Source organism: Gossypium raimondii, chromosome 7 (assembly GCF_025698545.1).
Source record: "Gossypium raimondii isolate GPD5lz chromosome 7, ASM2569854v1, whole genome shotgun sequence".
NCBI lineage: Eukaryota > Viridiplantae > Streptophyta > Magnoliopsida > Malvales > Malvaceae > Gossypium > Gossypium raimondii.
Window position 1 is genome coordinate 31,764,883 of NC_068571.1, and position 26,433 is coordinate 31,791,315.

The following is a 26,433-nucleotide window of genomic DNA, read 5'->3' on the forward strand; positions in this document are numbered from 1 at the left end:
GTTTGGCATCAAATGTGGTTGCATCGGCGCAATTTCTGGCAAATGTTGCTAATTTGTTGAATATTCCGAGCGTAGTAGGCGGATTGCTTTCTACTTACATCCATAAAAATGGAATTTAGATAAATCATTTGTTATATGGAACAAACAATTAGTATTCCTAAAATCTTAAGAATGCTAATATCTAAAACCTGAAGTAGTTATTTAGTAAATAATTTATTTTCATTTTAATTTTCTTAAGTGATCCTTATGTTTAAGTTGGACTGCTTCCAACTTGCCTTTTGCAATTTGCTCTTTACATCTATTATCTTGGAAGCTTAAATTGTCAAGTCCTGTTTCTCTGACCTTAATCTCTTTGGTAAATTATGAGTAATGTTGAACCATGGAAGGTTGTTTCTTGCTGTTCTGCACTACTTCTGCCACTCAGATTTGGCTTGTTATGTATACATATATGCGCACATGTTATATGTGAGTGTGTATGGTATAATGAGAAATAAAGTTTGATGTCTAGGTTGTTTATTCATTCTCTTTTTGTCATAATTGTTTCTTACAGTTATATGACACAGGTTGGATCAAGGCTTGATGTTCTGAGTGAGGTTTTTGTATTCTTGGTACTTTCACTGTTTCACTTTTCTCTTTCGAATCTTTATTATTTGCTACAGTGAAAGGTTAGCTAAACAAACGATAGATGAAATTTCCATTACACAAAGAAGGGGTTGAGCCAAACTCCAAGATCCAACATCCATAGTAGAAGAAACAAATTTCTATTACTATAGTACGACCAAAATAACATAGAGAGAGGTTTTGACAAGCCAATTTTTCAACTAAAAACAATACTAAATTCAGCAAGAGAAACTAGTCAAACATCATCCAAACAATTAGCCACTACATAAGTTTCATGGAGTTTCGAAATATATCCCTCTAGTTGTTATCCCACCAGAATTGGGACTGAAGTTGGTTAACGATATTCTTATCCAGTTGGAAGGCTTTGGCAAGAACATCAGGATTGATGGCGGGGTCTGAGCCAAACACTGCATTTGCAATGGTGATAACCCCCGGGTTCTGGCTACTGAGAGCGGCAAAGGCAACTGCATTGGTATGCCCTATGTTGAATTGGAAGTGAATCAGACCTTCCGGGAAAACAAAGACATCTCCAGGGTGCAGGACTTTGGTGAAGAGACGGTTATCCATGTTCGATGTAACAAAACCGACATAAAGTGTGCCCTCCACAACGACTAGAATTTCAGTGGCACGAGGGTGGGTGTGAGGAGGGTTAGGCCACCATAAGGTGCGTAGTCAATTCGAACAAGAGATATGCCAAGAGTGTTAAGTCCTGGTATTTGTTGAACATTGGCTGGAGTGACCATTGATCCTACTTGGTTGGATGTATTTCCTGGAATGTTGAGCCCTGAAAGGTGGAAGTCTTCTGCTTTGGCAAGCTTTGGGTCCTTGCAGAACTTGCCATTAACAAAAACTGCGTAAATGCAAAGAAGAAGTATTATTAAGAGTCGAAACAAATATATTGCAAAGATAAAGTTTCAAAGAAAACAAAGAACTAAAGAACACACCACCATCTTTAGTATCATTAATTGCTACACAAAAGTCCTGAAGAGGGCTTGGATCTGAAGCTGAGACAAGTTTAGAAGCCAAAGCCAAGAGCAAAAATGCTACAAGGAATTGAACACCTTTCATTGCTGTAAGTACCAAACCTAAGCTCGATTAGATTCTTCTAAGAATTGTTAGTTTATGAGGGGTGAGAAATCTAGTTTGAAAGCATGTCTATTTATAGATTCTAGCCATACTGCTGACTGCAGGTCCATTATCATTTTCATTCTTTAATTCCATTTTTAAAAATGGAAACAGATGAAAGTTTACCAAGGCTGTAATGAATTACTGTTTTCTAAAGAAATGTGAACGACTCATTCTTCGACCACTATGTGCCATTATACATTGCAATGGAACTGGTCTTCTTTGTTCTCTAAATACTCTATTGACTTTAAAAAAAAAATCCAATTATGGTGTTTCCACTTTCTAGCTTAAGTTTTTGAACTGGATTAGGGTGTCCATGTATATCTTTAGGTTGAACGGTTCATAAAACCACAAGTATTGAATTTTTCTAAGGTCCTTTCTTGCAAATACTTCTTAACTCAATCCTGCTATTTTATTTGAATTAATTAATAGACCCCAAAGGTGGTTAATAAGCCGGCCTGGAAACACAATTTCTCGAATTCGTTGTTACAATAAAATAGAGGTAAATATACGTTCATACAGTCTTGCATGCATGAAAATCATTACATGCCAGCATCCTATCGAAAGAATGACAGTAAAATATGCAAATTCTGTATTTGAATGAAGGGATTATGTTTGAACACTGCCAAATGGCAAAATGTAGTCAACCTGGACGTGTTAACATTACTTAAATTACATTATTATATGGCCTGGAGTGCGTTAGCAACCTTGGATACCTGCTAAAGTCAACCTTCGAATGGATCAAGTTGTATTAAGTGCTGCATAAGACATAATTGAATTGACAGAATTGACTACTTCCATGACAAAGATACTGATGTAAGCATAGGAAGTGGGATTCCGGTGAAGAGACCAGGGTAGTAGTTGAAGATAATTCATCAGATTTTAAAATAATAATAATGCAGTAGACTTGGTAAGACTTTCATTTGCTCCATGAAAATGAAAAAACATAGACTAGTTCAAAGATTGTAATGTATAAATATTCATGTTCTCTAGCAGAGTTCCTTATCCTTTCCAAACTTAGAAATAATTTTAAGCTACAAAATTACGTTTATCACAATGAAAAGTGCTCATTTCATCCTTGCATTTTGTCTTTTGGCTCTAGCTTCCCCATTAGCCTACGCATCTGATCCTAGCCCTCTCCAAGACTTCTGCGTAGCCATCAACGACCCCAAGGATGGTGGTAAGTTTTGTTTTTTAGCTCTTGTTCTTAAACTTGTGCTTCAAATATAACAACCTACAATCTTTCATTGGCATGCTACATGGAAATAACTTTCTTCTTTTCATTTATGCAGTGTTTGTTAATGGGAAGTTCTGCAAGGATCCAAAGCTTGCTAAAGCAGAAGACTTCTATTATTCAGGGCTCAACATTCCTAGAAACACATCAAATCCGGTAGGATCCACTGTGACTCCCGTCAATGTTGCTCAAATACCGGGGCTCAATACTCTTGGCATCTCATTGGTTCGAATTGACTATGCACCAAATGGTGGCCTAAACCCCCCTCACACTCACCCTCGTGCCACCGAAATCCTAGTTGTTGTCGAGGGCACACTCTATGTTGGCTTTGTGACATCCAACACCGATAATCGTCTCATTGCCAAGGTCCTATACCCTGGAGATGTATTTGTTTTCCCAATTGGCCTCATTCACTTCCAGTTCAATGTGGGAAAAACCAAGGCCGTTGCCTTCGCTGGCTTGAGCAGCCAGAATCCTAGTGTCATTACAATAGCCAATGCAGTGTTCGGACCAAATCCATCTATTAATCCTGATATCCTTGTCAAAGCTCTCCAATTGGACAAAAATGTGGTGAAAAAACTTCAATCAAAACTTTGGTGGGCTAACAATTAGGGCGGCTATAAATTATATCACCATATTTACTTGGAATCAAGTAGATAATTTGTTTGAAATGATATTTGACATGTTTCCTCTTTATAGTTTTAACCATTGTTTTTTTTTTTTTTGGAAAAGAATAATAATAATAAAGGATTAGCTTATGTACCCTATAAGCTTATGAAAGTTTTCAATTTAGTTACTAATGTTTTAGATTATTTCTATTTTGGTTATTTATGTTTTAGATCGTTTCTATGTTTAGTCACTCTCCGTTAAATAATAAACAATTTTAATTTTAATTTTTCTTTACTAAATGGTAGATAGAGTGATGATGTGACCTTTTCTATCTCGGTATAATAACATAATACTTATATACTCTATCAATTTGACTTTAGTTCTAAATAATTCAATAAATTTAATCCTCTACATTTTCAAATTCTATCAATTTGGGACTCAAACATATGTCATTAAAATCTAATTAAATAAAAAACTAATAATAATATTTATATTAATATTAAAAATTCTATTAATATTACATTAAATATAAATGTCATTAATTTTAATATTAATATAAATGTTAATATAATTTTTTATTTAATTAGATTTTAATGACATGTGTTTTAGGATCAAATTGATAGAATTTGTAAATGTAGAGGGTTGATTAGTTAGAATTAAGTTCAAATTGATAAAATGTAAGTATTGATGACTAAATGTGTTTATACCATTTAAAAAGACCACATCATCACTTTTGTTTACCATTTAATGGAGAGAGACCAAAATAGAAATAATTTAAAATGTTAGTGATTAAATTGAAAACTTTCATAGTTGGGTGACCAAACCAGAAAAATACTAATAATGACAAATTCTATAATTTGCCCAAAAAAGAAGATTACAGGACTTGATGAATGAGACTTAGCTACAACTTTTGTTTTCATTTTCTCCTTACTCTTCTTTTGATGAGATTTTGGAAAACCACTTTATTTTCTCTTGCTTTAAATGCAGATCTTGGACTTTAACTTCACACCTCCTCTTAAATTGGTATGTAAGGATTTTTTTTTTTTTTGTCTCATATTAGTATAGTATTTTTTTTGTTAATTAACTTAATATTTTTTAACACTGTTAACTCTTGGACTTGTGACGCTGTTAGAGTGTGCCTTATGAAAATGATGATATTATAATGATGTCATTATTTGAAATATTAAAATATATAAATTTTAAAATTATAAAATTCATAAGAAAATTTATAAAAAATTATACAAATTTTAGAATACCTAATTTTTTTAAAAATATATGAACAAGTTAAAAATCTGCTCAATTATTCAAGAAAATATAACTCTTCTCCCACCTTTATTCTATGATTTCTAACTTTCACTGAGTGGATGAAACTCTAAACCTACGCCTTCTCTCTAATCAAATAATTGTGTAGACTTTGAGGAGTTAAAGGTTTGACAAAATTAAATTGTAACGCACTAAACCCGACCCGATAATTGGATCTAAGTGTGATGTGTCACAACTTAAAATCAGACTAATTTTTAAACAAATCATTCAATGGAAGCTTGTAAAACTTTACAAATTTACGAGTATAAAACATGTGATGACTATTACTTTATAAAGGTTTCAATGTATATCATTGGCGTTTTAAAACAAGGTTCAATTCATTTGGTGGATAAGTTCAAATAAATATGTTCATGAACAAATTATAATAATTAAATTCAAGCATTGAAAGTTAAGAGTATTCTCATAAAAAGATAGGGTCTTAACAAAATAATAGATCGTTATACAGAATAGTTTCAAAAATACATTTACACGTCACCCCCAAAGGTTATGCATGATACAGGACAAAACAGACAACTCACAATAGCAACAATGCTCTGGCGTAGTCCCAAATTTTAGTTGTTTGTTTTGAAACCTTATGTAATTTTGGTTTCGTTACATATTGGTACGTAATTTAGGTACTATTGGTTATTTTTGATGAATTTAATTTGAGTTTATGTTGACAATTTAATGATATGCATGAAGTAAAAAAGTACTCTCATTTTAGTAAGATGTGCAAGTTTTGGTTTAATTCATGTTTGAACATGAAATTGCATGTTTTGAACGTATTTTAATATGTTGCTACAAGTAACTTTGATTAAAATAATAAAACAATAAAGCAAGATAGTAAAATGGATTCTCTCTGTGAAAACTTTGTGTTTGGAGATAGCTCTGTGAAAGGCTTAATCCCTAAAAAGGTTCGCTTTAAGGATAAAGATAAAGATGAGAGTGTGATTAGGGATTTGTTGGTAGATCTGACTGAAGAACCAATGGTTTCTTGGAAAGACAAATTAGTTAGTCATTCATCCAACATTGTTGGGAAAGGTTTAGAGGAGACTGAGGATTTTGATTTACTAGATGAAGACATCCAGAAGTCTATTTTTAATGGTATTCCCTAAATCGAATTCTCAGATAGGATTCATCAAATTCTTATCAAGGATATGGGCAATATTGTGATCTTGAAACTCCTAGGACATAACATTAGTTACTCAGTATTATAGAATGAAATTTACAGCTTATGGAAGCCCTCGTCACCATTCCATCTGATGGATATCCAGAATGAATACTTCTTAGCCAAATTTTAGAACAAACTTGACTGTGAAAAGGTTCTCTTACAAGGACCTTGGATTATTTCTGGTCAATATTTGACAGTACAACCATGGATGGTGTCTTTTAATCCAACACAAACATTTTCGAGCGTGGTGATGTCGTGGATCAGATTTTTGGGTTTGCCAGGTTACATGTATAAGCATAAGATTTTGGTGGAAATAAGGGGAATGATTAGCAAGGTAGCCAAATTGGATATGAATATAGATAACAGGGCAAAAGGAAGATTTACACGTATGAATGTGTATGTAAACCTGGATAAACCTTTGGTGTCACAAATTTTAATTAATGGAAAAATCCAGAGAGCTAAATATGAATTCTTAAAGACGGTATGTTTTCATTGTGGAAGATATGGTCATGTGAAGGATGCCTACCCTTTTAGGGTCTCTAAACCCAACTCTGAAAAGAATTCACCACCGTTTAAAATGCTGTTGGAAGCTGTAAGTATGGTCATTGATGGAATGGGTGAGAATGGAAAAACATACAAGCCGTGGATTCTTCTTGAGAAGAAATCACGGTGAAAATCGAGGGATTCATCATAGATAGGCACTGAAATTACGAAAAAGAAAAATAAAAGGTCTCGTTTTAAGGCTCTGACAGATATGAAAGCTAACGTTAGAATCAACTCTGGTGATAGAGATGAGGTACTGGATAATCGACGTAAAAAAGGGGAAGGAAATATTACCTGGGGGCAATCAAGAGGTTGAGGTTTTCCATCACAATTCAGGTTGTTTGGAAAGTAGGGCTTATAATAGAGGCCCACTTAATGAATTAGGCTTTAAGAATTTGGTAGATCCTTTAAGGTTTAAAAATAATTCTAGTAGGTCAGTTGTTGGGCCTATGTTGTCTAGGAAGTTGACAGGTGATCCAAGAACGATCCAAACGCTGGTGTTTTGTTAAAGGGGGCCATCGTTTCAATTTTGAGGAAAGAAAAATCACAATCAGCGGGATGAGATTCGTGGGAGAGAATTGGGAGAGCACAAATTTCAAAAAAACTTAATAAAATTATTCATGGAAGGGGAAGTCGTTTCAAGACAACTGGCAGTTCAAGAGTTTTGTTGCGTGATTCTATGAATCATTTGGTTGAGGTTATTTCAACACATTCTGTTGTGGACTGTAGCTCTAATGATTCAGATAGAATGGAAGGGCATCAGGCTTGGAGGGAATCTTCTAGACAGTAAGGTCTTGATTTTTTTCTTAATTTTTATAGATTTAAATCTGACTATTTTTTCGTTGAACTATCAAAGTTGACTATTTTCTAGTAGTAAATTTCTTCAATTTTTTTCAAGAATACAATCTAGAGGGTCTAGATATTGTGTGCCTACTGGAACCGAGAGTAAGCGGTAAAAAAGCAAATTTTATCATTGATAAATTAGGATTTAATTATTCTCACCATATTGAAGCTATTGGTTTTTCAGGAGGAATTTAGGTAGGTTGGAATGAATCTGTTCGGATTAATATTATCTAAAATCATCCATAATTCATCCTCCTTTGTGTTTTTGGTAGTGTTCCCTCTAATTTTATTTTTATCTTCTTTGTTTACGGTAGTCCGAACAATAGGAAACGGAAAACACGTTGGGATTATTTGAAATCTACTTTACCTTATGGTTCGTTTCCGTGGTTGATAATGAGCGACTTTAATGTTATACTCTCACCTGATGATAAAAATAGCAATTGTGTCACAGGGAAGAGATGTAATATTTTTGGCAACTTTGTTGATTCTTGTAGTTTGCAGGATCTGAGGTTTATTGGGCCATCATTTACTTGGCAAAAAGGTAGCATGGCTAAAAGACTGGATCGGCCACTAACTAATGACACATAGGTATCAACTTTTTCACATTTCCTAGTTTCTCATCTTACGTGAACTAAGTCTGACCACAGGCCCATCCTTCTAAGGACCAAACTGGAATTTTGTTTGGCTAAAAGAAGACTTTTTTGGTTTCTAGCAGGATGGATGAAGTATGCTAACTTTCTCGCTTTTTTCAAAGATAAGTAGAATTATTTAGGTAATATGGCTGGCTTTTTTACCGAATTTACCTCACATGTTAAGGAATGAAATAGGTCAGTTTATGAATTTATAGTGCAAAAGGCATTTTATGATATCGTTTTCAAATATTCAGAAGGCACTAAATCAATTTACCTTTAATCGATTAGTCAAACTAGAAATAGATGTCTGAGATGAATTGGAGAATTTTCTTAATCACAATGAGTTACTTTGGAGGCAAAAGGCTAGGTGTGATTGGCTCTAGTTTGGGGATCAAAACATACATTTTTTTTTCATATTCGTACAATCCAAAGAAGGAAATTCAATTGTATCACGACTTTGCGTATTGACAATGGTGAATGGTGTTTTGATCAGAATATCCTTAAAGATAAGGCAGTTGGTTTTTTTGAAAAACTATATGGTAAAATTTCTCATCCTATGAGGGGTCTCCCATCTAATATTTTTCCACGTCTTAAGTCCCAGAACATTGTTTTTTTAGAGGAATTAGTTATGAATGAAGAGATTAAGAGGGTTGACCGGCTCCAAATATACTAACGTCCAGAGTGTGAATACAACACAAAAATATAGAATTACGAGGCGATATCCATAAGTATACGAGTCTAGTTGTAATATAATTTTACAACGGAGTGGGTGAGTACTCCGAGAATCGTACCCAAGAGAGGCAGTTGCTAGATCGATTCTAACCTAAACATTTAAAGATTAATACTTTAAATTCAGTTATAGTACGAAGAATATAAAATAAAATATTTTTGGGGTTTTTATAATAATAAAACTAAACAATATAAAAAGATAAATTCAAGAGATTAAAAATAAAAAATAAATCAAATCTGATTATAGATGATTAGCTCGTTTCGGTAATCTCCATCAACTGTCGTTTTGGGTTTCTCGTCAATCAACTAGCTGTTACCCTAGTAGGATATTCCGATCTTCCACTAACATAACGAGTTAGCAAGAACTACTTATCTTTCTGGGTTAATTCCCACCTTGATGACTTCTTGGGGTTGTCAGGACTAGGGTTTGTTTCACGTTCTCCCTTTTCCATATAGCTGATCCACTGAGTAACCCTACAAAACAGCTAATAGATCATACTTCCACTCGCTAATCCCCCATAGAAGGATTAGTTCCTTATGGTTTTCATAAACAATATATAATCAATGTAAAGAGAAAGCATACTAATTAAATCGACAAGATAGAGTAAATGAAAGAGCTTAATTGTATTGATATTGAGCGTAAATCCACAGAGTTGAATGATTCCACAATCTAGTATCTCTTAAAAGAAAACAACGAACAAATAAACTAAACTTTAGAAACCTAAGAAAGAAAACGAAACTAAATCTAAAGAAAGAAACTAGGTTGTTGAAAAAGTGTCTTTAACATGTGCCAAATGAGCCTATTTATAGCCTTCAGGTGGTTGTCGTCCTTAACCCTAGGTCAGTTGACGTTTCTGAGCTTTAAGTTTGATTATGCAGACTAAAATGCTTATGCTTCGTGTTTAATTTTTATCCCAGAGTCGGTGTCGCGACACACCAGGACCTATGTTGCGACATAGCAACTAGAATGCTCTTCTGTAGCCATCTGTAGGGGTATGTAGCGACACCCTCGGCCTATGTTACGACATCGAAGGTAAACTTGAGTTTTCTTCATTCTGTTCCCTATGTTGTGACATCAAACCTCCCGTGTTGCGACATAGCTTCCAATATCGACCTAAAATGCCTTTTAATGGTCTCTTGCACACTTACAAAGTACGTTAGTTCTCCCTAGGTCTCATTTAGCCCTTAAGGTTAATAAAAAAACTCAATTTGCACATTTTATCGAATGTAGGTAAAACTAAAGAAACTTAACTAAAATGTAATGAAAATGTTTGCATTCAGGCTCTTTAAATGAGAAAACTAGTTTAATCTGCTACACCGAATTACAGTAGATCAATGGCCTTATTTGACCTGGATCCACTGAAAGCTCCCGAAAATGATGGTTTTCATGCACACTTTTTCCAGAGTCAGTGGTATATTGTTGGTAGTGTTGTTTGTGAGTAGGTTCAAGGAGTTTTTGCTAGCAACAACATTGACCCAGATCTTAATAATACTCTGATCGTGCTTATTCCAAAGAAAGACAGTCTAAATAATTTTACTCAAATTTGACCTATTAGCTTTTGCTCGATTTTATACAAACTAGTGATGAAAGTGATTGCAAATAGATTTAAATTGGTTTTTCCTAACTTTATCTCACAAGAACAAGTCAGTTTCATTGTTGGTCGCAATATCTCTCTGGTAATGTTATTATAATGCAGGAAGTCATACTTTAACCATACCTTTGTTCTCTATATAGAATGGTTAGGGTATATTATTTGTGTGGAAATTGATGCTGGTAAGTGGTGTCCAATTCGTCTTTCAAGAACGGGCCCTATTTTATCTCACATATTCTTTGTAGATGATCTGATTATTTTTTGTAAAGCAGAGTTGGAGCAAGCTCGTTTATTAGAGAGCATTTTGAAGCACTTTTGTGAGTTTTTTTCCAAAAGTATTGAAGCTGATCTATGTTCTCGAAGTAGTCAACTGTTTGGTTTTCAGGAATTTCAAAATCTTGACATTTATTTAAGAGTATCTCTTCTTCATAATCGGGTTACTAAAAGTACCCTGAAATTTGTTGTGGAAAAGGTGAGGCGTAAATTTCAAAGTTGGGAAGCAATAAAGTTATCCATTGTTGGAAGAGTCACCCTGGCCTAATCTGTCATCCTTGCCATTCCAAACTACTTTTGCAGTCCATGTTGATTCCGAAAGGAGTCTGCGCAAAGATCGAACGAATAGTAAGGTGGTTTATTTAGGGTTGTTCTGGTGGCCACCCGAAACTTGCATTAGTTGGGTGGGACTCCATCTGTTAGCCAAAGTTTCAAGGCAGTCTTGGATTTCGACACTTAGGCAGTCTTGGATTTCGACACTTACAAAATCAAAACAATTCATTTCTTTTGAAGATTGGGTTTAACTTAGTCACCAAGGATGATGCTTTATGGCTACGAGCCTTTCAAACGAAATATGGCTTAAAAAAAACAACTTTTAGATTCAATTGCTAGGAGCCAATGTTCGTACTTATGGCGCTCTCTCTTTAAGGTATTGCCTTTTTTCCTATGAGAATTTAGCTCAGTCAATTGGTAATGGTAATGGTACTGGTATTCGTTGTTGGAAGGATTCTTGAGTCCTGGGTGTAGGCATTTACTTTTGCATGTTCTCGCTCATGCAAATTTAGATTTGGATTGCATCCTAAGAGACTTGGTTATGACTGGTGGAACTTAGAATCTTGATCTGTTTTGTATTTGGCTACCTGAAGAGATGATTAAATGAATTGTAAGTATTCATCCTCCACATCTTGCCTCGGGCCCTAATAATGTGATTTGGGCTTGCTCGACTTCAAGCTCCTTTTCTATACGTAATGCATTTTGGGCTTTATAAGAGGAATCTTGAAACCCCAAAAATGTCTGTTAGAAGAACACCTGGAAATACCAAGGACCTCAAAGAATTACAATTTAGGCACATGTTTTAAGACATGACAATTAAGTTTCAAGACATTCAAAGTCAGCACCCAATTTAATTTCAAAAGAGTCAAGTTTTGATATATGATCTCTATAAGTCTTAATTTTGCATTTGGGGCCTCCAATTATTGTTTTAAAGCCTATTTCAACTCAGCTTTTGTCTGTAATGATTTGTGGAAGTTTGAAATGATTAATTATATTATTATAATATGTGTTTACCTATAATTTAATTGTATAAATTGATTGATTGCGCCACCGAGATAACCAATATGATGCTCATTATCTGACTTAGGTTTTCAGACTAAGTAAAGAGTGTTATGGTAGCTAAATTTAAACTTTCATCACATAATTAAATAAATAAATTTAATTCATATATTATATGTGTCACAATATTAAAAATAGAAGGAGAATGCAAATATTTAAAAAAACTCTGTCACAAGATAATGGTGAAAAATTATATAACATATATTTATAAAAAAATTTATGGAAAATTGTTGGTTTGGACAGTCTAAAACGAAAACGGCCCATAAAGCCCATTTGATTTGAGGAGATTATATTATAATACCCTAAAATTCATGCTATAAACTTTTGCATTCCACTAATTACCGCTCACAGAGTTTCCCTTTTCCCTCTTTAAAATTGATAAAAGCCCCAACATTTCCCTCTTTGAAACCTATTATTATATAGCCCTCACTCCACTCTTCTAAACCCTAGCATTCATTCTCGACACTTCCAGAAATCTTCACTTCTTCTGCAAATGGAGTGGAATCCCGAAACCCTTCAATTCCTCTCGCAATGTTTCCTCCGCACACTCTCGCCCCAGCCGGAACCCCGGCGCGCCGCTGAGTCTTCCCTATCAGAAGCCGCCGATCGGCCAAACTACGGTCTTGCTGTTCTCCGTCTCGTGGCGGAGCCTTCCGTCGACGAGCAGATCCGTCAGGCTGCCGCCGTTAACTTCAAGAACCACCTCCGGACCCGTTGGGTTCCCTCCAACGATCTCAACGCGGGCCCCACATTTTCCCCGATCCTCGACCCTGAGAAGGACCAGATCAAAACCCTAATCGTATCCCTCATGCTCTCTTCTTCTCCTCGCATTCAGAGCCAGCTCAGCGAAGCCCTTGCTGTTATCGGTAAGCACGACTTCCCCAAATCGTGGCCGACTTTGCTTCCCGAGCTCATCTCCAATCTCCAAAAGGCTGCTCAATCCTCTGATTATGCTTCCATTAACGGTATTCTCGGAACTGCTAATTCAATCTTTAAAAAATTTAGGTACCAGTATAAAACGAACGACCTTTTGCTTGATTTAAAGTACTGTTTGGATAATTTCGCGGCTCCATTATTAGATATTTTTCTTAAAACTGCTTCATTAATTGACTCAACGGCTTCTTCTCCTGGCGGTGGTTCCCCTGCGACCCTCCAGCCTCTCTTTGAATCTCAAAGGTTATGTTGTAGGATATTCTATTCATTGAACTTCCAAGAACTTCCTGAATTCTTTGAGGATCATATGAAAGAGTGGATGGGTGAGTTTAGGAAGTATTTGACCACGAATTATCCTTCACTTGAAAGTAGCGGTGATGGGCTAGCATTGGTCGATCAACTTAGGGCTGCGGTATGTGAAAATATTAGTCTTTACATGGAAAAGAACGAGGAGGAGTTTCAAGGTTATTTGAATGATTTTGCATCTGCAGTTTGGAGTTTGCTTACTAATGTGTCTCAATCTTCAAGCCGTGACAAGCTGGCTGTTACAGCTATGAAGTTTTTGACCACGGTTAGTACAAGTGTGCATCATACTCTATTTGCAAGTGAGGGAGTGGTTCCACAGATTTGCCAGAGTATTGTGATTCCGAATGTGCGGTTGAGGGATGAAGATGAGGAGCTCTTTGAGATGAATTATATTGAGTTTATCAGGAGGGATATGGAAGGGAGTGATCTAGATACAAGGAGAAGAATCGCTTGTGAATTGCTTAAAGGAATTGCGACTAATTACAAGAAGCAAGTGACTGATATCGTTTCTCTTCAGATTCAAAATTTGTTGAGCTCCTTTGGTACAAACCCTTCTGCCAATTGGAAGGACAAGGACTGTGCCATATATTTAGTCGTCTCTCTTGCCACTAAGAAAGCTGGGGGCACTTTGGTTTCAACTGATCTTGTGGATGTTCAGAGCTTCTTCTTATCGGTTATAGTCCCTGAGTTGCAAAGCCAAGATGTAAATGGGTTTCCAATGCTCAAGGCAGGTGCTCTTAAATTTTTCACAACATTCCGTGGATTGATACAAAAGCCTGTTGCATTTCAATTGTTCCCAGATTTGGTTCGATTTTTGGGTGCAGAATCAAATGTGGTTCATTCTTATGCTGCAAGCTGTATAGAAAAACTCTTGCTTGTCAAGGACGAAGGGGGAAAAGCTAGGTATACTTCAGCAGATATAACCCCTTGTGTGCCAGTGCTGATGAACAACCTTTTTAATTCATTGAAGTTCCCAGAGTCTGAGGAGAATCAATATATAATGAAGTGTATATTGCGTGTTCTAGCAGTTGCAGACATTTCCAGTGAGATTGCTGGACCTTGCATTGCTGGCTTAACCTCTATACTCAATGAAGTTTGCAAAAATCCAAGAAATCCAATTTTTAACCATTATCTTTTTGAGTCTGTGGCCATTCTTATCAGACGGGCATGTGAGAGGGATGCATCTCTTATTTCAGCTTTTGAAGGGAGCCTCTTTCCCAGTCTCCAAACCATTTTGGCCAATGATGTGACTGAGTTCTTGCCTTATGCATTCCAGCTGTTGGCTCAGCTTGTTGAGCTGAACAAACCACCCATTTCTCCAAGTTACATGCAGATTTTTGTACTTCTCCTCTCCCCTGATTCATGGAGGAGATCTTCGAATGTTCCAGCCCTTGTGCGTCTGCTTCAAGCTTTCCTTCAGAAGGCACCCAATGAGGTCAATCAGGAGGGGAGACTGAATCAGGTGCTGGGTATTTTCAACATGCTTGTCTCATCTGCTAGCTCAGATGAACAAGGCTTCTATGTCTTGAACACTGTGATTGAGAATCTTGAGTATGGTGTCATATCTCCATATATGGGTAATATTTGGAATGTCCTCTTTATGCGCCTCCAAAACAACCGTACAGTAAAGTTTCAGAAGTCTCTGGTGATTTTCATGTCACTCTTCTTAATCAAGCATGGGGCTACAAATCTAGTGGACACAATGAATGCAGTTCAGGACAACATTTTCTTGGTTATTTTGGAGCAGTTTTGGATTCCCAATCTTAAGCTGATTACTGGAGCCATTGAGCTTAAGTTAACGGCAGTTGCTTCAACCAGACTCATATGTGAATCTCCGGTACTTTTGGATCCTGCAGCTGCTAGACTCTGGGGCAAGATGCTGGATAGCATTGTTACTCTTCTTTCTCGGCCCGAGCAGGATAGAGTTGAGGAAGAACCAGAAATGCCAGATATTGCAGAAAATGTGGGATATACTGCCACTTTTGTTAAACTTTACAATGCTGGGAAGAGAGAGGAAGATCCTTTGACTGATGTGAAGGATCCAAAGCAATTCTTAGTAGCTTCATTGGCAAAACTTTCTGCACATACCCCAGGGAGATACCCCCAGATCATCAATGAAAATCTTGAGCCAGCAAATCAAGCAGCTTTACTTCAGCTTTGCGGCATTTACAATTGCCAAATAGTTTGAGTAAGTGCTTTCCTGTTTGTTTGACTTGTTATTTTTAAATGCCAATGTGGGATTGTAGTGAGGCAGGGTCCTGCCTTTATTCTGCGTTTTTAACTTTTAAATCTGAATCTGTAGCTGGTGGCTCCGGGATAGACAACATCTTCTGAACTTTTTATTTTTCTAAGTTTTATGAAGTTGGATTAGATGTATGGATGATGTCCTTACCTTATCAAACCTATCATAGGTTTTAGGGAGAAAGTTCTCTCATTCCTTAGCATGAATATGAGGAGGTAAACTGCATGCATAAGCAATAGTGTGTGAGGTACACTTCATCCGAACGTCCAATTGCTGGGTGTTTTGACCTTTGAAGCTGCCCAATTCTGATTTCTTGAATGATGGAAGGCTCAGTTATTGTTGTGCTCAGTCACCTAATAAAGTCCTTGATTTTCCTTTTTTTGTGTTTGGATTCTCTTTTCTTTTGCTCTCTCTCTAATCCATTGTCCAAACTCCGAACAAATGAATTCCTTCTATTTTATGTTTAGGTTAAAATGCAACTTTTTTGTTTGGGGTGTGCATTCTCACAGATTTGTGGTTTATTGCTAGGTTGCAGGGTTTTTCTGTTATCTTTATTTTGGTGCATTACCCTGAGCATTCGTTTGTCAGCAATTGATGCTTTTCGGCACAAAAGTTGGAAGGATTCAGATGTGGTGATGGATTTTGCGGTTCTACTGGTTGGCAGCAAAGTGAGCCCCCCACATAGTTTATGGATCTTGTTTGGCATGCATATATATATCCACAAGTTACAGGTCCTGTTGTGTTATGGTGAAAGAGAGCTTGTAGTGTAAAACATTGCCTTCAATTTTCCTTATTTTTGAAATTACTTGAATGCTGAAACCCAAAGTTGGCACCAGGGGATGAGACTTGTTCCTCTGAATTCGGTTTTTTGTCTCTGTTGTACGGTGCTTGTTTTTGAAACATAAACAACTTCTGCTTCTGTTCTGGGTTTATAAATGAAAAAGCAAAAATTCATATGTTTCTGTTCTCAAAACATGGTGTTTGAACTTCGGCAACATCCGAAACCAATCTTTCATTTACACTTATCATCGATCAGCTTTAAAGGTTGGACGGAAATTCTTTCATTTTAGCTCTTTGGAAAAGACCCAGTCTCCTAAAAGTATCTGTATTTTTCTGTTAAAAAGTTTAATTAAACAACTTGAGAGATGTGCAATCTCTTATCCATGACCTCATTGATCAGCTAAAAGTTGGATTCTGAACCACCGTCTCCTCATGAGATGAGGGTGCTCATAACCATTGAAGTAAACAATATCTCACGGTAAGCACAGCCAGATAATTATTGCATCAGTAATGACATTGTCTATGCCAACATGATCATGAAGTTTTATACCAAGTGATTGGAGGAAGTGGCAGGTGACGTTCTCAAGCATTTGAATCTAGTTTATTTTATCGGAAAAGAATTAATCTCATACCCTAAAATAAAATAGATGTGATTATGTGCATATATATAAAACAAGGAACTTTGTCTTTAGTGGAAGTTCAAAGGTTGTTTCAACGTGTTTATTTTCGCTGGCTTCAGAGACTCCTGCCAATCACTACCTGTTTATGACGTGTGGTGAAAGGCATTTCTCCCTCTCAGTACCCACCAATGGATTGAATGTTAAAATGAAATGACCTATGGGTTTTCTTCTCTAAAGCACCAATTTCAAGATGTTATTACTCTTTACTGAAACTTTTCTTTTCTTTTTCAAATTAAATCACGTCAGAGAAAAGGTCTTTCATAGTCATACATATAAGAAGCTGAGCATAGAAACTTCCAACAGCCTACACGCCTGGACTCAACCAGGTTCAAGGTTTCAATCATTATTTTATTCTAAAATTTAAATTATGTTACAAAAATATTAAATGAAGTAATTAAGCAGAACTTTTTTCTCATTAAAATCTGAGCCTATCCACCCTTCCCCACCATTAGCACTAAGACAGATCCACTCAATGTTTAGCCCAATATAATAGTAAATAAAATAAAACCTTACTTTTCATTTGTTTAGTTTTAATATAAAAGTGAAAACGCCTTATAATATTTTTTATTTTATAGAATTTGGAGACCACCAAATGTTAGCTGATGCTGATGAATAGTTTTTGTTGTTTCTTTGGTGGTTGTGAAGCTGCCTAACTGACTTCCACTCCATCCTTCCTTTTCATTTATCTTGTATTTGTTTAGGGTTTAGATGATGATCATGATGTTTTTCTTTCTTTATTTATTTTAAATGCCCATTATCTCAACATCATATGGCCGTCCCTCCATGTCTGCCCATTGCTAAAATGAATGAATATTGAACTATGTTTAGCCAAATTATTTTCGTTTTTATTTTATTTGAGCCACTCTTTGGTTAAAGGAGAGAATAAAAATTCAGCATTTGATGTACGTGAAAAGAGGTTATTCTTTGCGGTGAGAATGAGGTGAAAAGGATGAAAAGGAAAGGGTAGGAGGTCCAATGGATCTCAAGATTCCTTAGCGGAAGAATAATAATATAACAAAAATGGATCTAAGGCTTTTCAAAGGTGTCAAAAATGGGTCAAAAAGTTGGGTATATTTTTGTACGGACAATGGTACAAAGATTGAAAAATCATAATCCTATAACTGTTCCCATCTCGCCACCTTAACCTTCACCTTCATCCCCATCATCTCGCCCTTACTCCTTAATCCCATAATTAAAACTTTATGATTTTTGAGACTGCATTAGTTATAATTTATTCTAGCCTTTAGATAAATATCAGTCCTTATTTTTAGGCAAATAAAAAATTCAAAAATCAATTTAGATTATGATTTGTAGCATATTTTTCTTTATTTTAATTTCAAAACTTGTAGATGGCTTGGCAATTCAATAATTGTATGATTTCTGCAAATTCTTCAAAAACTTTCAGTTCTAGTTTACCAACAAATTGGTATCAAGAGCTATTTCTTAAAGGACCTGTAAAATCAAACAACAACAAAAACCCATAAATCTCTTTATCCACCTACATAAATACAAAACCATAACCATTAAAAACATGAATACAAAAGCTTCGTTCACTGCAATTGCTCCTTTGATTTTTTACGGCACAAATTATCAAGGATGGACAATTAGAATGGAAGTCTATCTCGATTTTATTTATGTGTGGGAAACAGTAGAATATGAATATGAAATTCCTCCCTTACCAAACAATCCAACGGTGGCTTAGATTAAAAATCACAAGGATCGGAAGCAGCAAAAATCAAAAGCCAAAGCTAGCTTGTTTGCAACAATCTCAAGTTCTATTTTTCTTATAGAATAATGATATTGAAAACTGCCAAAGAGATCTAGGATTTCTTAAAGTAAGAGTGTGAAAGAGAAGAAAGGGTCAGAGGTATAAAAACATTGAATTTGTGCAGAGAATTTGAGTTGGAAAGGATGAAAGAATCAGAGACGACCAAGGAACATTTTGATAGACTGCTTGGCATTGTCAACAATGTAAGACTCCTTGACACTGATTTCTTTGATTCTAGGATTGTGCAAAAACTCATTGTCACAATTCCTAAAAGGTTTGAGACTACAATTTCGTCTTTGGAAAACATGAAAGACCCATCAACTATCATTTTGGCATAATTGTTGAATGCTTTGCAGGTGCAAGAACAAAGGAGACACATGAGATAAAGAAGACCAGTAGAGGGTGCTCTTCAAGCCAAATCACATACCTACAATGATGGAAAAAGTAAGAAGAAGATGTAAAATAAAAACAAGTAGGCTGGAGGTTCCATAGATGACAACAAAAAAGGTAACATCACTCAGTTTTTCCTTGTTGTCCTTGTTGTAAAAAGACCAATCACCTACAAAAAAGGCGTTGGTGGAGGCCAGATGTGAAATGCAGTAAGTGTGGACAGTTTGGACATGTGGAAAAAATATGCAGGTCTCCACAAGAACAAGGAGAAGTTAATGCTGTTCAAAATCCAAAAGATGGCGAGCAAATGCTTGTGGCATCTTGCTTCACTACTAATAGCTCAATTGAAAGCTGGTTTATAGATAAAGGTTGTACAACCCTATGACTTATGACCGTGAACTCTTCAATGAGCTTCATCATACTACTGCCTCCAGAGTTAGAATTGGAAATGGGGCATATATCACTGTGGAAGGCAAAAAAATAGTGGCGATTGAGGGTAACATAGGTTTGAAATTGATTTATGATGTCTTATATGTGTCTGAAATAAATAGAACCTTTTGAGTGTTGCACAGCTGTTGGAAAAATGATATAAGGTGTTGTTTGAAAACAAAAACTACATAATCAAAGATGCAGAAAACAAATATGTGTTCAAAGTCTATATGAAAGACAAAAGCTTTGCCTTAGACTTGATGCAAGAAGAGCAAACTGTTGTACACAAAGAAGAAAGCAATGCTTTGCTTTGGCACAAAAGGTTAAGGGAATTTTCACCATGCCGCTATACTTTTTATGAAGAAAAACAATCTTGTAAAAGGCTTGCATCATTTAGAGAATGAGCTACTGCATGTGAAATTTGTCGATACAAGAAACAAACAAGGCTCATTTTTCCACAAAATAAGGCTTGGAGGGCTATTCAAAACTTAAAGTTAGTACACACTAACGTAGGAAGGCCCATAAGAACACAAACATTTAATGACAGTAAGTACTACATTATTTTCATTGATGATCACACAAGAATTTTCTGGATTTATTTCATCAAGTTGAAATCTGAAGTTGCTGAGATTTTTTAGAAGTTTAAAGCTTTTGTGGAAACTCAAAGTAGTTGCAAGATACAGGTGATCAAATCTGATAACGAAGTTGAATATACTTCCGAAAAGTTAAAAAAATTTCAAGATGCAAGCATCGAGCATCAATTGACTGCACCCTACACTCCACAACAAAATATTGTGGTGGAGAGAAAAAAATAGAACAATTATGGAGATGGCAATGTGCTTACTTCATGACAAAGGGTTGCCGAAGGAATTTTTGGCTAAGACAGCAAACATAGCGATTTATCTGCTTAATAGACTTCCAAGCAAAGCGTTGCATAAAAAAACCCCACTTAAAGCATGATATGGTTACAACCTGAATTTGTTAATTTGAAAGCCTTTGGTTGCTTGTGTTTATCTTAGGTTCATCAGGTTAAGAGAGACAAATTGGATAAAAAAGAAGATACTGGAATTTTTGTAGGCTACAGCTGAAGTTGGGATGCTGACAAAAAGATTAAGGTTCATGAGGAAAATGATGACATAGATGATAAACCTGTTAGAGTAAACCGGTCACTTTCTGATATCTATCAAAGGTGTAATGTTGCTGTGATGGAGCCTCTAGGGTATGAAGATGTAACAGCCCGATTTATGGGTCTAGTCGGAACAGTGGTTTTGGGACCACAAATCTGAAGTAAAAAATTTTATTTTATTATTATTTTAATATCTACAGTATGATATTATGATTGTGTAAAAATTTCGTGAAGAAATTTTATCAATTGGGTGCTTAATTTGATAAAAAGGACTAAATCGCGTAAAGTGTGAAAGTTGCGTTCTATATGCTAAAGGTGTCTAATAGCTATAGAATTTTAAATTTAAGGTCCTTATGTGATAAATAACCCATTATTGAGATATTTGATGTTATTGGAGTGGCATTTGGTGTAGTTATTAAGGTTATTAAAGGTTAAATAAGTAAAAAGGCATTATATGTTAAATTAAATAAAACATATTGTGTCATCTTCTTCCACTATCCATCTTCACCGAAGTTTCAACCTAAAATCAGCCATGGGAGAGCTTGTTAGTTGGCCAAACTTTGAAGACAAATTGGTGAGTGGTTTTTGCTCGATTTTTAATAATTTCTACGTTTTGAGATTGTTGCTTCGTAATCTAGCTAACCCGTACCTCCGTTTCTAAAAATATTAAAGATTTTGTGAATTTCCATTGTTGAATACTTGAGATCTTTGATAGTTTTTGATGAAATATGAATATTTGATATTAGATTTTCACCTTTTATAAAGTGATTTTTGATAAAAATATCAATTAGGGATTAAATTATGAAATGTGGAAATTTAGTGGTTGAAATGTGAAATAAATTGAAAATATGGGCTGCTAGTGATATACGGAAAATTTGGCTAGCTTGGATTTGTGTTTAATTTCATGAAATTGTGATTTTATGTGATAATGACTAAATTGTAAAAATGTGAAATTATGGGAGCAAAAGTGTAAATATGATTTAAGGTAAATTTTGGATTAAATTGAATAGATAGATAATTAAATAAGCTGATTTTGATTATATTTAGATTGAGAAAAGTGAAATACGAATCTAGATTGGAGAAAAGATAAAGTATCGGACCAGTCGATCCGTTCCGTCGTTTTAGCAATCGAGGTAAGTTCGTATAATCAAACTTCAATGTATATTTATGTAATTGATGAATGATAGTATGAATGGATTCATATAATCGATTTAATTGTGGAGCTTAAATTAAATGTTCAAAATAAGTAAAAATGTAGGATCGAACACAATCGTTTCGTAATGAGAGACGAATTGGCGGAAAAGACCATGGTTGGACTATGGCATTACATGATTTCGTATAAGATCATAGTTGGGCTATGGCATCGTTATACGAGACTTTGTGTAAGACCATATCTGGGATATGACATTGATATATGTGATTACGTGTAAGACCATGTCTGGGACATTGGCATCGTTATGTGATTTCGTGTAAGACCATAGTTGGGCTATTGGCACCGATATGTGATAACATGTAAGACCATATCCGAGATATGACATTGTATGTATTATACGAGACTTCTGAGTATCTTTAACGATTCTGAATGGTTCATCACGCAAAGTTAAGACTAGAATGAAAGTTCAATTGAATTAAGCAACACAAGTACATTCAAAACCTATGTGAGAGTTAAATGAAGGTAATTTAATGAGAATTATTAGTGTATAATTATATTTTATGCCAAAATGTGTTTATTTGGCTATAATGAGGTATGAATTGAATGATATGTGTGATATGAGCAATGATTGTATTACTGATATGAATATGGCACATTGAGTGAGAATTACAATTATTTAACAATAATTTACATGATTCTTTCGGCTATAGAAATGTGATGAATAATGGATCAAATAAAGCTATATATTGTTTCTTATGTATTTGTAAATGAGAATGAAGTGATAAGAAGTTTAAGAGGCATACGAGCTTTGAAATGAATAAACTCGTGGAAATCTTGTTTAATCATGTGCATGAATATGAGGTAGAATTGTGAAATCAAATGAGCTATATTATGACTTGATGCAATTGTTTGTAATGTGGTTATTTAGTAATATGAGTTATTATATTACAAGCTTACTAAGTTTTATCACTTACTTTGTGTTATTCTTTTTTATTATTTACAGTGTTTGGGACGTTCGCTCGGGTTGGAAGTCGACGGAGATTGCCTCACATTATCCAGCTAATAATTTCGGTATTTATATACTTTGTGACTTGGTTATATGGCATGTATAGGCTATTGTTATTTTGGTTTACTATGGAAAGTGTATTTGGCCATATGGTTTGGCATGTTTTAAGTATGTATTTGGTTATTTTTGTATAGGCTAGTTTTTAATATGTTTGGTTTTGATGATATATATTTTTGGGAAACTGTGGTGCCTTTATGAAAACGACAGTTTCACGAATTGGCTCTTTAAATGTCATTAATTCCCCTACTTTATCCATTGTATTGAGGTCTAAATTCCTGCAAAGCATAGTTTGTAACCTATCCTCTTCATCATACTCAAAATGAAATGTAGTTAGTGGTTCAATAATATCAACACTAGAAATATTCGACATTGTACTGGGTTAGCCCATCGTCTCATAAACTTTAAATTTTACCACCTCACTATCAAATTCCATAATGAGGGTTCCACTTCGAACATCAATCTTTGTACGTGTGGTACTTAGGAATGGTCTCCCGAGTAGAATATCAAAATCATTTTTTGAGTGGTCATCCTTCATATCGATGATGTAAAAGTTTGCAGGAAAAATTAGTTCATTTACCTTTACAATGACATCTTCCAGCACTCCTTCTGGATATACGCATGACCTATCTGCTAATTGAATAATCACCCCTATTTCTTTCAAAAGACCCGTATTTAGCAATTTAAAAATAGATAAAGGCATTACATTAATAAATGCTCCTAAACCACACATGGCTTTTTTTATACCAATATTACCTATTTTGCAGGATATAGAAAACATACATTGATCCTTACGCTTAGGTGGAATTTTTCTGTATAGTACTGCAGAAATGTTTTCTCCCACATTTACCCATTTGTTTCCTTAAAGTTTCTTTTTGTAGGTGCACAGTTCTTTTAAGAATTTTGCATAGCGTGGAACCTGTTTAATCGCATCAAGTAAAGGAATATTAATTTCTACCTTCCGGAATATCTCAAGAATTTCTTTTTCCTTTTGTTCCTTTTTAACTTGGGTGAGCCTTCTAGGGTACGGGGGAAGTACAACAAATGGTTTATGAGGTGTCGGCTCAGAGCTGTTGATTCAGCTTCCTGTTCAATGTCGTGGTTAGGACTCGTACCAGGCACTAGTTTTGACTATGTTCCATCTTTTATGGTTACAACACTTGTGTTTTGACGTGGGTTTGGCTCGATTTGAGATGGTAATTTTCCTTGGTTCTCCAAACGACTAACCGTAAGTGCTAGCTTACTTATTTGTTGATCTAGTTCTTAGAAATGTGTTTTAGTCTTTTGTTGGAACTTTTCAGTACTAACAGCTAACCTCTCTACTATAGCTTTAAGAGATGACTTTAGAGGTTGATACTGTTGAGGTGGAGGTGGTCTTGGTTGATATGATTGATTGTATTGAGGGTTCGACCCATAGCTCAGGTTTGGGTGATCCCTCCACCCTACATTGTTCGTGCTTGAATATGGATCATAATGCCTTTGAAGTGGCCCTAGGAAGTTCTCAACGGTGTTTACTATTGTAGTTGTGTCCTCAATTAAAATCAAGCACGAGTTGGTTGGATAATCAATCTGAGCGCAAATCCTACATAACCGAGTTAGGTTCGATTTTTCTGCAAGTATAGTTTTAACCACATTAGTAAGTCCATCAATCTTATTTACTATAGAAGGAGTATTTAGCTTATGAACCCTTCTCGTAGGTTCCATAGGTGGTTGAAACTGTTGAGAATTTACAGCTATAGTCGAAATTAATTCCCTAGCTCTTTGAGGAGTCATATTCACAAGAGCCCCTCCACTAGTTGCATCAATCATCTTCATTTTCATTAGGAGTAACCCTTTGTAGAAATATTGTAAGAGTGATTGTTCAGATAGGCCATGTTGTGGGTAACTTACGCACAACTTCTTGTATCGCTCCCAATATTCATAGAGTGATTCTGCTTCTTTTTGCTAAATTTCGACTATACTTCCCCTTAATTCGACTACTCGAGCTGCTGGGAAAAACCTGTCAGGAAACAATCGAGACATATTAGTCCAAGTATTAACAGATCCTAGAGGTAAATAAAACAGCTATTCTCTAGCAAAGTCAGCTAATGAAAAAAGAAAAGCTCTTAATTTTTATTTGATCCTCAGTTATTCCTTCTGGTTTCATGCTTAAACAAACCATATGGAACTCTTTCAGATGAGTATAGGGGTTCTCGTTTTTTTAACCACAAAAAGTAGGCAATAAATGTATTAATCTCGATTGTAACTGGAACGGTGTTTTGCCCGCTGGATAAGTTATGCATAGCAGTTGTTCATTTGGTGCAGCTGCAAGTTGGCCTATAGTTTGATCTGCCATTTCATCTGAATCTTCGGATGAGTAAATATATTCGATCTAAGATCCTTCTTCAAAGTCGGGTTGTGGTTGTTTACCGCGCTGAATAACTTTTTTTCGAAGTGTTCAAGCCAATTTTTCTATTTCCGGTTCAACCAAAATTTGATGGGCGTCAAAACCACCAAATATAAATTCCTACGACAAAATAACAGTAATTAGCAATATAAAGTTAATAAGGTCGAATCCATAAGGACTGGCTATCTAATTTTGCCTTTTTCGTGACCAGAATCACTATCGCGGTCATAGTCGTGCCTACGACCGGTGCGTAGAAATGCTAAAAAAATAAAAAAATAAAAAAAATAAGGGATTTAAATTGATTAAGATAATAAAATAAGAAAATACAAAAAAATAAAATAAAAACAAATTCAAAAATAGAAAATAAAATAAATGGATAAATAAAATATTTTTTAAGCTTAACCTTAGCCTCAGCCTCAGTGTACTTCAATCTTGAATCGATCTTTGAAACATATTTTTCCTTCCAAGCGATAAGCTGGTTATAGCAGTCGAGGATCTCTCAAACCGCTAACTCTTCCTCTCGTAGTCGATCCCGATATCAACTGCAAATCGACCCTTGTCGAATTTCCAACCACGTGGCACGTACCCGTAATTTAATACTTTGACAGCCTTGCGATCTGAAAATTCAAACTCGAATTAACGGCCTCAACCGTGTGAGTCGTTTAAATCCGATCACTATATCCCTTGACTGAATCCAACTAGCTTTTTTTTCCAATTGAACACGCCAATTTGTTCACGGGATTTTGAATACAGCACCGTCGACTCAACTTCCTAACTGTACGCCAAACGATTCCAACCCAACGTTTGCTTTTTGAATTGAAATCGAATCAACTTTGAGGGACAAATTTGTACTATCTCATATATAGGAGAGATAACGAATACCGAGGTGCCAAGTATTTAGTGTGGGCTTATATCTCACGATTACTTTGTCGGAGCGATAATCGGGCTAAGGCTAAAAAGAGTTTAGTTAATCATGAAAAAAATCATGCTTTGAAATGGTTTTGTGGAATTGTGGAAGATGGAAAGGGAAAGGGCCTTGGAAGATAATTAAACCAAAAAGTTGAAAGTTAAAGAAAAAAAAAAGAAATGAAACAGGAGTATAGAAAACTAACGGAGGAAGAGAAAGAAAAATAAGGAATTTCTATTGAATGCCGAAGGTAAAAGTGTGTGT

At 35.4% G+C, this 26,433-nt stretch overlaps 2 protein-coding genes, 1 long non-coding RNA gene and 1 pseudogene across 4 annotated transcripts; 3 read left to right on the top strand and 1 right to left on the bottom strand.

Moving 5' to 3' along the window:
* Window positions 1-856: 856 nt before the first annotated feature.
* On the bottom strand, window positions 857-1,709 carry LOC105795895 (germin-like protein subfamily 1 member 14; annotated as a pseudogene).
* Window positions 1,710-2,786: 1,077 nt separating this feature from the next.
* LOC105795889 (germin-like protein subfamily 1 member 14) lies at window positions 2,787-3,681 on the top strand. The gene is made up of 2 exons (XM_012625543.2): window positions 2,787-2,926; window positions 3,039-3,681. The coding sequence occupies exons 1-2, from the start codon at window positions 2,803-2,805 to the stop codon at window positions 3,590-3,592; spliced, it is 678 nt and encodes a 225-aa protein (XP_012480997.1). The 5' UTR covers window positions 2,787-2,802; the 3' UTR covers window positions 3,593-3,681.
* An 8,654-nt stretch (window positions 3,682-12,335) lies between these two features.
* On the top strand, window positions 12,336-16,460 carry LOC105795866 (exportin-2). Of its 2 annotated transcripts, none has more exons than XM_012625525.2 (2): window positions 12,336-15,433; window positions 16,023-16,460. In XM_012625525.2, exon 1 carries the CDS (start codon window positions 12,500-12,502, stop codon window positions 15,431-15,433), a length of 2,934 nt encoding a protein of 977 aa, XP_012480979.1. In that variant the 5' UTR covers window positions 12,336-12,499; the 3' UTR covers window positions 16,023-16,460. The 2 variants fall into 2 exon arrangements, with proteins under 2 accessions (XP_012480979.1, XP_012480978.1); XM_012625524.2 differs by having other exon boundaries at window positions 12,337-15,433; window positions 16,016-16,460.
* A 4,702-nt stretch (window positions 16,461-21,162) lies between these two features.
* Window positions 21,163-23,095, top strand: LOC105795862 (uncharacterized). Its single transcript, XR_001134294.2, has 3 exons — window positions 21,163-21,234; window positions 21,708-21,793; window positions 22,817-23,095. It is a non-coding gene; the product is annotated as an uncharacterized LOC105795862 (long non-coding RNA).
* The last annotated feature ends 3,338 nt before the right edge of the window (window positions 23,096-26,433 follow it).

What these genes read in the sequence shown, in the direction of transcription:
- LOC105795866 (XM_012625525.2), top strand. Translation starts at nt 12,500, where the DNA reads ATGGAGTGGAATCCCGAAACCCTTCAATTCCTCTCGCAATGTTTCCTC.
- LOC105795889 (XM_012625543.2), top strand. Translation starts at nt 2,803, where the DNA reads ATGAAAAGTGCTCATTTCATCCTTGCATTTTGTCTTTTGGCTCTAGCT. An exon ending in CAACGACCCCAAGGATGGTG is followed by an intron (nt 2,927 to 3,038) that starts GTAAGTTTTGTT and finishes TCATTTATGCAG; the next exon opens with TGTTTGTTAATGGGAAGTTC.